Source organism: Dermacentor albipictus, chromosome 1, assembly GCF_038994185.2.
Source record: "Dermacentor albipictus isolate Rhodes 1998 colony chromosome 1, USDA_Dalb.pri_finalv2, whole genome shotgun sequence".
Classification (NCBI taxonomy): domain Eukaryota; kingdom Metazoa; phylum Arthropoda; class Arachnida; order Ixodida; family Ixodidae; genus Dermacentor; species Dermacentor albipictus.
In genome coordinates, this window is record NC_091821.1 from 169,544,355 (window position 1) to 169,556,810 (window position 12,456).

Below are 12,456 nucleotides of genomic sequence, written 5' to 3' on the forward strand. Positions count from 1 at the left end.
TTCTTTCTCTTGCGGCCCTTTGAAGAGGGCTGTCAGCCTGGCAGGCTACGTGCTAGTATCTTCCCTTGCCAAGAAAATCCACGCTGAACACTGAATTAGGTGACGCTTCAGTTGGCACGACACACATGGCGCGCGAAAGCAAGCGAGCAATTGAGCGAGGTCGTCACCGGGAGTGAGCAGAATGACGGCGGTGACGATGAGGGCGCAAACCCCAGCGATGACCAGAAGCGCGATGCCGATGCCCCGCCAGTTGCGACTGTCCGGTGCCGAGGACACCAGCTCCTGCGCGAGAGAAAGCGGCACGTCAGCGCATGGCACTTCACCGGACGCTGTCTAGGGCACTTCGCTGCAGCCACGCGGACAGAGGCAGGCCTCTGCTCAATATACGTCCCCATATGACGAAAACAGACGATGAAGCCAGCGAAAGCGTTGCGGAAATTACCTGTTACGCTTAGTTAAAAATGTAGAAATACTCGGGAAATTGGAAACGAAAGTGGAAGAAAAGATAACTTGTCGCAGTTGGGAGCCTTGCCCACATATTCCATGTTACGCGTGCGGTGCTTTACCAAACAAGCTAACGCGGTGGCCATCTTCCCTTCCACTTTCTGCACTCTTAGGCAAAGTTACACCCTTTGGCGATGACGATTATTGTTTTGTGGCAGAAGGGGCACTCCAAAGGGTGTAACTTTGCCTAAAAGTGTGGTGTATTTGTTTATGTGTACAAGATTATAGCCATAGGAGTGTTAGCCAGTGCCGCTCACAGCCAAGGGAGCGCATGTAGAACATCATTTTGGCTGTCGGCGTCACGTACTAAGCGAGTTTAGGAGCAACTGACCTATAACGAAAAGTTAAGAAAAAAAAATTGATCCCACTGAATCCAGTTATTCTTCTCGCTCTATGCATCCCAAGACACTCAGTGTAGCATGGCACGCACCAAATAGTTCAAAGAAAAATATCACCAGAGTACCACAACATTTCATGCCAGACACGAAACGTTTCGAGGAATTCAGCGCCGCACTTTACCCAAACCATGTGTCCTCTTCAGAGCCTGTGCTGCTCCTCCCGTTTAGGAGAGAAGGAGAGATTTTGAATTCCTGTTGGTTACGGCGTCTACACTTCACTGAAGCCATCCATGAAGAGGAAAAAAAAAATTCGTTACACTGTTGCTGTCCCGGGGGCACTTGCTCAAAGCGCAAACAGTATTGCGGATCTCACTTCTCGCAGCGCTAAATTGCGCACGTTGCTCCATTGCTGCTGCTAGACATACATTTATTGCGATAGCCATTATGTTGACATCAAGGCGACTTTTCGCCGCCGCTGCCGCCATGTTGTTACGTATGAAGCCCAAGTGTAATAAGAATGAGCGGCCCGCGCGCCATGTGCTGCGGCATAGCCTCCTCGAGGGGGCTATGCCGCAGCACGCGCTCCTGTTATCGCACACGCTCCAGTTATCGAGGAGGCTATGGCTGTGGGTGCGAGGGTGAACCAAGAAGGATGGTGGTTTCATGTGCGCCGTCTTCCCGCGCACCCAATGTTGGAGGTCACGTGAACAAACGCATAGTGAGGACGGTGGGGGGAGCGCGCGTTAACGTGATCGCGCGCCTAGTGTTGGATGTCACGTAACCCAAGTTTCGGAGACGCGGTGAAGCGAGCGGCAGCACGCAGCGTTCGCTCCCAGAAGCCGGTGCTCTTCGTCACGCCAGCGTTGTGACAGCGTGTGCTCGCGGTCAGCTAGTGAGACCTGTTCACGTTTGTCTGTGCGGCGCGTGACACCATGGTTGTTAATTGAATTAGTAAGCGAATGTTTACTGCAGTTTATGCCACAGATAAAACTAACAACCCTACTTCTTGTAATTGTCAAGTACTTTGCTATCGCTATCAATATTTCTCTTTTCGGGCAAAACTGCGACTTTTTTTGTGCTTCAGTACCAACTACGACAAGCTGCAGTTACTCGGAATTCACCGGATGACATAGAAAGAAAGAAAGAAAGAAAGAAAGAAAGAAAGAAAGAAAGAAAGAAAGAAAGAAAGAAAGAAAGAAGGAAAGGAAGAAAGAAAGAAAGAAAGGAAGAAAGAGAAACTAAACTAATCGCTCGTCTTCTTACAGCTTGTCCGAAACCGCCAGCACGGAAATAAATCATTGCAGCCTTAATTTTCCCAGCTCGAGCGAACGGTGCGTCTCGTGTATCCTCTCTAGGAACGCGGGCGCCGGAACATGCCAAAGATGGCGTGATGGGATGGGTTGTGGGGAGGTTAGAGAAGGAAAGACGATGTACGGCGCACAGCATTAAGCCACCAGAGCAGTGGCGACGAGAAACCAATGCTCGCTCCTCGGGGGCGGCGGGAGGCGCATCTTTCTCGGCGACCAGACCGCACGAAGGGAAGGTCCGCGGTTGCATCGGTTCCCCTCCCCCTATAAATGTGCGCGGTTCTCGTGACAGACTTGCGTGCACACTTCGTCACTGTCAGCGCCCTGCGGCCTCATGCACTGGCCGGAACACGAAGCGCAGAAAGACAAGCACGACAGCGATGAATCCTTTAGTCGGTGCTCGTAGCGTGTCTAACGGTCTTTGGACGCTGGCGAAACATTCTGGCAGATTGCCAAGACAAGATCGCCGAGAGGAGCCGGCCGCGAAACGGGCCCGGTTCGGCTGGCAAGGGGGCGCGCAACCACTTCGGCCGCTGGTCGCGCGACACTGCGCCGAACAACTGGAGCGGCACGGCGCAGTGTGGCTGGTGTCCACACTCGCGCGACGGAGCGTGAGAAGTCAGCGCGACCGCGTTTCGCTCGCAGTCTGAGGCGACTCGAAGGTGGCCACTTTAGTCTCATCCGAACTTCACTGACGTGCGCGAAATTAGCTTGCTTTAGAGGGATAGAAAATGAACGGAGTGGGAATTTTGAAAGTATGACATTAGTTGGAACGCGTAGGAAATCTTCGTCCGGCGCTAAGCCGATTCGGTGATTACTTTGACTGGCAGCGACCTTCAAGAGACACTGCAGATGTCATAGCGGAAGATGTTACCGAGACGACGAAGGAGCACACGAAGCTTAGCGGACGATGTGCAATGCGAAAGTGCTTTCCTTGCTTTGCTGCTCAGATCAGCCAGGAGAAATCGCGCCGGGTCAACCGGTGAGGAGCGAGCTCGGCTTCGTGAAGAAATTAAATATATTGCTTCAATTCAATTAGCTTTCTTTTTCATTTTTTTTCACGTGAGGCGGCAGCGACGGACAGGAACGGGAAACCAAAGCCGCGTGTATTCGTTATAACACTACTGCGCGACGTCTTCCTTTCGAGCTGAGAGTGTCTAGGGAACTGCGATTGTTCTTGACAGTTTAGTCGGCGACGTTTGATACAGGCGAACACGCAGCTTCAATCATGAATGTCTGTTTTTAAAGAAGACAGAGGTTCGCAGGAAGGTGAAGATTCAAGTGATTCACAGTGGTCGAACGAGGGATATGTGTCAGGCAGCAGCCAACGTTTCGGCAAGAGGCCCCGACGATAACACGTCCCCTGGCTGCAACGTTGGCTTCAGCCTGACACTCATCCCTCGTTCAAACACTTATGCACGTTTTCAGTCATTTCGAATGCGTGCACGGATTTCAGACGGGTCGCCACTCTACGCGAGGCCAGGATGCGCCTCGTGCGGACACATTCGTTCAAATACACACTGCAGCCAGAGAAAATTTTAAATATAAAAGAAAAATTCGGCGGGCAACTTAGTCGGCAACAGTGGTAGCCAGTCAGGGCGTGTGTTTCTGACTTTGACTTAAATATTTGTTGCTTTTCCTGCGAGCCACAAGTGACAAGTGACAAGCCACAAGTGCGCGTGCGCGTGTGCGTGTGTGTGTGTGTTTGTGTGTGTACCCACGTGGATGAACTTCGGGTTTGAAGGACAGATTTGTGGCAAGCGTCCTAGTCGTTGCATAATTCACGCAGACGGGCCTTGACGACGTCTATTTAATTTGAAATTCAATGCGCCTTTCGAGAAGCCTTCCTTTCAGAAAAAGGAAACGCGCCGGGAGTCAGTTTGACGAAATCGATGTTGACGAAAAACACTTGTTCCAATTCGTGCTGCTCGCTGTATTGTATATATTTGACGTGCTTTTATAAAATCATATCAGCGTCAAGGAACAGTGCCGACTACTCCTTCTCACAAGAAAAAGCAAAACAATGTATATATATATATATATATATATATATATATATATATATATATATATATATATATCGCAAACGTTCGAAAAAATTAATCTAAGAAGTTACAGATTTCAGACAAGTCGTATATACAATGACGAAGGAATAGGAAAAAAGAAGGACACAAAACGACATAAACGCAGAATGTCACAAGATGGAGAGAGAGAGAGAGAAATACAATGTCACTGCTTTAAAAAGAAAGAAAAAAACTTGCCCTGACAGCAAGTTGCATTCACTTATACCTACCGTAATATCTGTATAGGCATTGAAATTGGCCTACAAGAACACACTTAGACCAATAAATGCGCGTTTTTAAAGTGTATTTGTTGGCAAAGAGACGGACAGCTTGGCTAGAGCATATGCCTATGATCAAGCCTCATTATTTTCTATACCAATCACTGTATTGGCTTATGGTGTTTGCAGCATACTAAAAGATGTAGCACTTGTATGTGCTGCAACATTTCGCAGTGAGGGTTTTCAGCACGGCCAATGCGATGTATACACAGAAACTGTTTCGTGCAGATAACCTAGCCGGAAATGGTGTATAACTACTTGCAGACCATTTGTTCGGCACCGTCGGTATATAAAATTTAGCGTACTTAACAAGTTTAGAACCTCTATAGAATCGTGTTAATGTAAGGTATTTTAGGTAGCGTTATAGAAAGTTCAGTGAGCTGATTTTTCAGACGCGCCTGCCGCGCTGCTGAATCAGCTGCACAGTTTCTGTGAATGTTGCATTGTGCCGGCACTCTCGGAAAAGACGACAGTAAGCAGTGGCGCACCAGCTATTCCTCGAGTGGGGGGGGGGGGGGGGTATTCAAACCATCTGATATGGATCGATGGAATTGATGCAGAGTGTGTTCAAACCTAATTAGTACGCCTTCGTAGCTCCACCCGCTTATCCAGTCTGAGAAGCGCACTGCGGTCTACTGCATCGGCTCGCTTAGTTGTGTCATTCACTCTTAGGAGCGGGTACTTCTGCATTATCAGGGCATCGCGGACTCTGTCGCAGTTAATAAAATCGGAGTGTTCGGAACACACTCTCTTGAAACGAAGTGCTTCACTATAGGGTATGCTGGTTTTGCTGCATTTAACATGGATACATTGAAATTGAAGGTACCGGTGAACGTCACTTGGTTGCTCATAAAGTGTAGTAGTTTGTTACCGCAGAAGGATACTGTGTCATCCAGAAAACAGATAGATAACTGTGAGTATGAGTGCGAAAACGAAATGGATGGATGAACCCTATTAAAGTCTGAATGAAAGCCCGAAGTTCCGCCTCCCGGTTTTAACACACTCTGCATCGATTCCAAACGTTAAATGTCATCCTTAAAGAAACATCATAACATACTCGTGCGGAGTAATCACCTCGGAGACGTGTTTCCGGAGCTGCCACGCGCAGTTTACCGACAATCAAAATACGCGACGTCCGAACGTCTTCTAAAACGACAAGACCTATTCACATAGGCTGTCATCCTTGCAACAAGTCACGGTGGTGCAATATTTGCGCTCACATGACGACTTCGCTAAGTGTTATGGGCACCGCGTCTAATTTCTAGCCTTAATATAAAAGGCGACTTCGACTGTGACACGAGCAATGTTATCTGTGTATGCAAGAACGCTCAACGTGCAAGCTACATTACATTGGACAAAGGGAAACAACTTTTAGATTGCGTTTTAACAATCATAGATCGCATGCCGTGAGGCTTCCTAATCTTCCGCTATCCAAACATGTCACTATCCCGGGCCACTCTTTCGACAAGCTAACCACCACCATATACTTGAATCTGATTTCAAATCTCACCATGGAAGAGAGGTTCGCGAATCATTTCTAATCCATAAATGTGCTGCCGTAGCTTCTGGGATTAACGAGAACCCGGGTACATTGACATTTTTATCCGCGAAATACAGAATCGCATACTCGTTGCCTTCAGAATAAACAGCTCGTTTTTCACCGCATCGTTTATGCCACGTCACCAGAATAGCTGTTGGCACACCCGACACACACGCACGCAATTCGTCCCAAACAATTTTTCTGGTTGCTGATGAGTCATAGCATTGTATGTAACCTAGGATGAGCGATGTTCATGAATTATTGTGGTCACATTTTTTTTTGCCATATTTGTGTACACACCTCTTTTTGCTAAGCTCTTTTGTAAACCCTGCCTTCGTTACATTTGTTGCTGTACGAACCAGCTGTTACAACTATCGCGTTCCGTGGTGCATTTTTTATCAAGTTTGACATGTGTACAGATGATTCATGACGGTTGCGGTCATCTTGCAGCAAAAAAATGTCTTCTGTCATGGTTGTTTCTTCTTTCTTTTTTTTTTTTACCACGCGTCATCTTTCCTAAAAACCCTGTTTTTGTCGAATATAGTGTTGCCTTACGAACCTGTTACCACAATCTCGTCCTGCATTTTCTTTTCAGATTCTATTAAAAATTTTCAGTATTTTTTTTCTATTTTTAACCACGTGTCATATTTTCTGTAAACCCCGTTTTTGCTGTATATAGTGTTGCTCAGCAAACCTGCTAAAACCATCCCGTCGCGCATTTTTCTTTTTTTTTTGACATGTACTGTTCATTCGTCACGAGTGCAAGCTCCTTAAAGCAACGATGTGTCTTGGCAGTGGATAAGAGCATAGGGGGTCCCCCGATGGCATGCAAGTATTTAAGCACTACGCCTTACCGTTTCATGTATTCATTGACGAAGGCCGGACCCCGGCAGACACTCACTTTATACATATATATATATATATATATATATATATATATATATATATATATATATATATATATATATATATATATATATATATATATATATATATATATATATATGTATATTAGTGCGAGTTATTACAATACGTGATAGAGCCTGGAAAAGCGTCTGTCAGTTATTTTTATATTTCACAGAGATAGACCTATTATTAATCAGTCACACATGGTGATCCATGGGGGCCTGAAAAAATGTTTGCATTTGCATTTAGTTCTTGAAGACACATAAAATCTCAAGATGATGCACGTACAAAAGGCAATTAGTGCCTGACAGAGGTCCCTGAACCCACTCCGTAGCAGCAGTACAGCGCACATATAACATGTGCCTTTGTTGCAAACAATTTTAATAATTATATAAAAAAAGAATTGTACTTGATGCTTACGTCTACAGCACAAATGTATGACTATAGTTAAGGCACTGGTATTGTCAAGGTTACACGCAACAAAGTACAATGAACATGAATGACTTGCAGTATTCATGCAGAAAAAAAAGCAAAAAATAAAGACAGTAGATGTGTGCGACTTTGAAGAATTACAACCCAATTTCCAGCGAAACTATTTCTTTCGAGCAGTTTCAATAAAAGTTTCAGTTCCTTGTAATTATATCGCATAGTTTAAAATGATGCCCCTATATGACTGTTCCGCTTGAAACCTTGCTCGCATGCAATGTTTGGAGCATTTCTTGCTGGGGATAAAAAAAAGAGTCAGTAATTCATCAACACACATCTTACTTCACCAGAAAATTTCATGATGTCCCCACTTCAACCCCCCCCCCCTCCCTCCAATTTCCGCTAACTTTAATCATGGTTGAGTTCACAGTTCTCCCAGGGCAGCGGGATAAATTGTTCTTTGATCGTAAACACTTTCATAAAGCTCCAGATTGCTTGCATGGACAATTTACTGCAAATGTCATAATTACTCTCCTGATTTTGAAGTTTACCTAGATATTGCCCAGAATGTACTCTTTATTTTTGCCAAACATAAACAAAGTACTGTGTTTAGTTACCGAGAACGCCGCTGAAACCAACTGGGAATGTCTTATGGCACATGAAACATAGGGAGAAAAAAAAAACAGCTCAGTGAATACCAGAAATCTAAAAATTTGGTCGTACATTGCACTTGCCATGACCCCCTCTTCTTTCCCCGAAATATAAATCTGTTGTAACTTACCTACATCTATGTCGCGACACTGGGAAGCATAGCTGATAGCGGCCATATCACACGCTTCAACACTTGAATAATTATTATTTTAGAAAGGCTGTGTTTGATCCTACGGCATTTAACTTCGCATAGAGAATTTACATGGCATACCACTAATTTTCGCTTAATTTGGTCTCGGTGGCGTTTATAGTTCTACCCCGGCAGCGGGCTCAATTCTGCCACGCTCGTTAGACACGCTCATAACGCTCCCGAGCGCTTGCACGCGCAACTTATTGCGAAAGATCTAATTACCCATCAATTTTGAGCTTCAACTACATATCCCCCATTAGCTTGTCTTTACAGTCACAAAACATAAAGAAGCTGCCTCCTTTAGTTCAACGAGAAGACTAGACGAATCTAATGTATCACGCCTGAAAAAGTAAAGATAATAATAAAGAGTGTTCAATAAATATTCTAACGCATCTAAATAAGCCAGAAACGTTAAATCTTCGTGACACATTGTACTTAAAGTGCTGCCTATTCTCTCAAAGTATAAAATTTCTGAAACGCAGAGTTTTCTTGCGACATTGGAAAACATAGTCATAATAACAGCAGCCTATGATACCTACGAATACCTCCTTACGATTTTTTTTCTAAAGCTGTATTTGATCAACGCGCATTTACCATCGCACAAGAACTTGGCGTATTCCTTCCCCTATGTTCACAGAATTTCTCATTATTCCAGCGCAGCCGTCTCAGTTTTACACCGCTCTCAAAACACAATAATAACGCTCTGAACTACTTGCATACGTGTGCTGCTGGAAAAAGCGCATTTAACCCACCAATTTGGAACACTGGCTACACATTACCCATACCATGCCCATAATTTTCTCCAGATATGAACAAGATGCCTTGTTTAACTCACCCAGGACACAAGAGAAACAGACTGGGAATGTCGTATCATGCAAGAAAACACGTGGAAAAACGAGGGTTTAGTAATCATTTGCAATACGTGCACTAAAAGCAGAATAGTGGAAGTTTTGCAACGCATTGAGCTCAACATTCTTCCTATTTTTGTGGAATTTCCAGTCTGCATCTCGTGCTGGTTGTTTTAAGAGTCTGGGAAACATTTCTATTAGCGGCAGTATGGCACCATGGAACGCTTGAATGAGTAAATTTCTACAACGGCTATAATCAACCTACACATTTGTTGTTCGTCCCTCAATACATTTCCTCGTACTTTGACGAAATACAAACACCGCAACCCAAATATTTTACCAAGGATACCGGGGGGGGGGGGGGAGAGAACTAAATGGCGTATAAAGCTAATAAAAATTGAAACAAAGCGGGTATTAAATAACTATTTTCAGAGCGCATAAGCAGCCCAAACAGTTCAAACTTTTGGTACACGTCAGCAAAAACTGACCCCCATTTCTTCAAAATATAAAATATCTGCTGTTTTTGTTGCTGCTAGAAAATAAGTACCGGTGTAACTCTTATTTATAAACAGCCTGAAAGTGAAATCGACAGGGTCAGAAGTGACACTTTGTATTGAAATGTCTCCGCACGTCCGACCAAGGTAATTTTCACGAACATATCTACGATAAGTAATGATTACACAATGAACTTAGGCAGTTTGACTTGTAAGAGGTTTGGTCAAATTTTTGATGGTGATCAAAGACTGAGACTGCAACGTTATGTAGACTATCTCTGGACAGACGTTCAATAGTTCCAGCATTTCATAATGCACTGGTTTTATGCCGTAAGCCACACGAATCGATTGGCGTGGCTGATTATAATACTTTATCCGGACCCTTCGCCTCGCGCCCGCAGGCGAAATATAGCAAGCTGTCTTTTCTTTTTACAAATACGGTTTGGTTAAGCGGTCAGAAAAAAACTGGAAATGACGCAAGTAGTGCTAGCGGAAATTTGTTAGGGCGAGAACTGCCCAGCGCCAGGACTTCTCCGTAACGCGAGCGTGAACGGCGAGTCCAGTACGTCGTCCGCTACAGCGCGTCCCGACGAGGCACACAAGACAATCCACGCTGTCCAAGCAGGGGATGCGTAGTAAAGAAAAGCACTGCTTACGTGTCCACTCCCTTAAGAAAGAAAATTAAGCTTCAACTTTATTTTCGTAGGACTTGCCAGCATGCAGCCGAAAGTGCCCGCTTAGAAAAGTGTGTGTGTGTGTTGGGGGGGGGGTGAAATTGCATACTGTGTCCTCACCCTTCTGACAGGGGCGGGGGGGGGGGGGGTGAGAGACCCACCCCCTGGCCCCGGTAAGCGCGCCTATGACAGTTTGCTGGGCTTCACTGGCAAAAGCAATTTCTTCCAACATTAGCAGATTAGGTGTAACTGTGGCATTTAAGTTGGCAAGGGACGCAAGCGATGTTGGTGAGCCACTTGTGTACATTCTTCAGCCATTTCTGCAAAATGAATTGTAGACAGAACAGCGAACACTTTGGCTGTCATGGATGATGTATCACATGATAGCACAATAACCTGTTTCGTAGAATTGACTGACGGACGACAAGTGCTGACGGAGAGCAATATGCGCATGCATGCCGCATATTGCATCGTAAACTGAGCTTGTGTTTGCGCCTTAGTGAGTTAAATTTGGAGTATCATATAGACCAGCTGTAGAGAAGGGAGTCGAACGGCGCAAAGGACGGGATCAAAGGTAAACATTCGGCAGATATCTGCCTGGTTGGAGACGGCTGAAATAAAGAGAAGAAAAAAGCCCGAGGTTTCGGAGCCAGTAGAGCTCCGAAACCTCGGGTTTTAAAGTAAATTTGGTTGGAGTTTTACTTCTCTTTAAAAGCTGGATGTATGCACACGACAGACACAGCGTCCCGTCTTTTTTGGCAGTTCGACTCCCTTCCATATGTGCATCAATCAGCCCTGTTCAGCACACGAACGTGACATCAAGGGCCTGACGCAGCGTTGCTGTCAGATTCCGTGCGGGCCAAAAAAAGAAACACTTTAATGGTGTGAATGTTCTTAAAAAACAAAGTTAGTACACGTGGAGGAGGTTTTTTTAAATTCTGAGTTAATTCGCACAGATTAGTGTTCAAAGTGGTGAACGCCGAAGACAAAGAGCAACGTCAACGTGCTCGTCTACTTGCTTTGCTAGCACTATAGCTTTGTTTGCAAACATATCTTATAGCTACATAAGAGCGTGGCACGCGAAACCCAAGAAAGTCCGTAGCAAATGACGGTGTTGAAGAAAGATCGAAAGCCATGCTCTCGCGGCTTAGAACACTAACAGCTGCTTAAAATTTTGCTTTGTTTCCATGAATTCGCATGCTCCTTGTGTTCACCGTCCAGTCGAACGGCTCATTTCGGCATCTATTGGTGACACGCTGTATCGGCACGTTTCGCGCAGGCAAACGTCGCGCCGAACGTTAGTCCTGACGCTCAGCGTGCCTGTAACGCCTGACAGAGAAAGAGAAAAATCGTGCAACAGCATGTATACTTTCAGTTGCTTATGTTCGTACCTGAAAGCCATGAGCAGGCGAGGCATAACACTATTCGGGAAGAGCTCATCTACGTTGACTATCCAAGTAGGCGAATGACATTTTTTGAGACAAAAAATGAACTCGCAGAAGTTTCTCTTTTTTATAAAATCTTTCTTTTTTTAATTGAAGAGCACCGTGAACGGGGTTTAAGCCCACATTTTTAGACTGCACTATACCTTCGGCATCGGTCCATGGAAGTGGTTAGGTATACAGCCGGAAAGAAAACTGGTCTGACAATGACAAGAATTATATTCGCATTAAAACATCGCTCGTGTAGGAGTGTGGTATATGGACAAACGCGTGACGCATTAATGAAATCCATTCCGAGATACAAAGCGCCCAGTTTTTGACGGGCATAAAGCGCCAACGAAAATTGCAGAGGAAAATGCAGAGAGAGCAGCGACAACGCCGCTTGCGTGAAAACACCCCTTACCCATGCGTTGGCCGCACCGTGCAAGATTGCTTTGCTTGCTCTCCGGAAACAGCGAAATACCTTATAGGAAAAGAAAAGAAAAAAAAAAGGAAGAAGCCATACAAAGGGGTAAAAAAAACATGCGCCTTTCCAGTTTTCAAGAAAGTCGCAAGCAACGGCTCCTTGAGAGCCTGCGCGCCCTTCTTTGCGCACATTTCCGCAGTGGGAATTGTTGTGGGTGGCGCGAATGGCGTTAAATAACACATAAGACGATATTTCTAGCAGCACCAGTAGCAAACAGATAGGAACAGACTATATGCTTAAATGAAATAACAATATCAAAAAGACGGTGGGATCCATTTCACTTCCCTGCAGGAGTGAGTGTTATAATGAACATAAAGCAGATAGACCCT

General features: G+C 45.0%; 1 protein-coding gene across 24 annotated transcripts in view; it reads right to left on the minus strand.

The window, feature by feature from the left end:
- Nucleotides 1-12,456, minus strand: part of LOC135905734 (inactive dipeptidyl peptidase 10-like) — a 480,802-nt gene that overhangs the window by 62,734 nt on the left and 405,612 nt on the right. For 18 of the 24 annotated variants that reach the window (XM_065436724.1, XM_065436734.1, XM_065436742.1 and 15 more), the window contains one exon: nucleotides 168-282. In XM_065436724.1, coding sequence (XP_065292796.1) covers nucleotides 168-282 — 115 coding nt within the window. Of the gene's footprint in view, nucleotides 1-167; nucleotides 283-12,064; nucleotides 12,125-12,456 lie in introns of all 24 variants that reach the window. The other 6 variants (XM_065436728.1, XM_065436733.1, XM_065436732.1 and 3 more) reach the window with 1 other exon arrangement.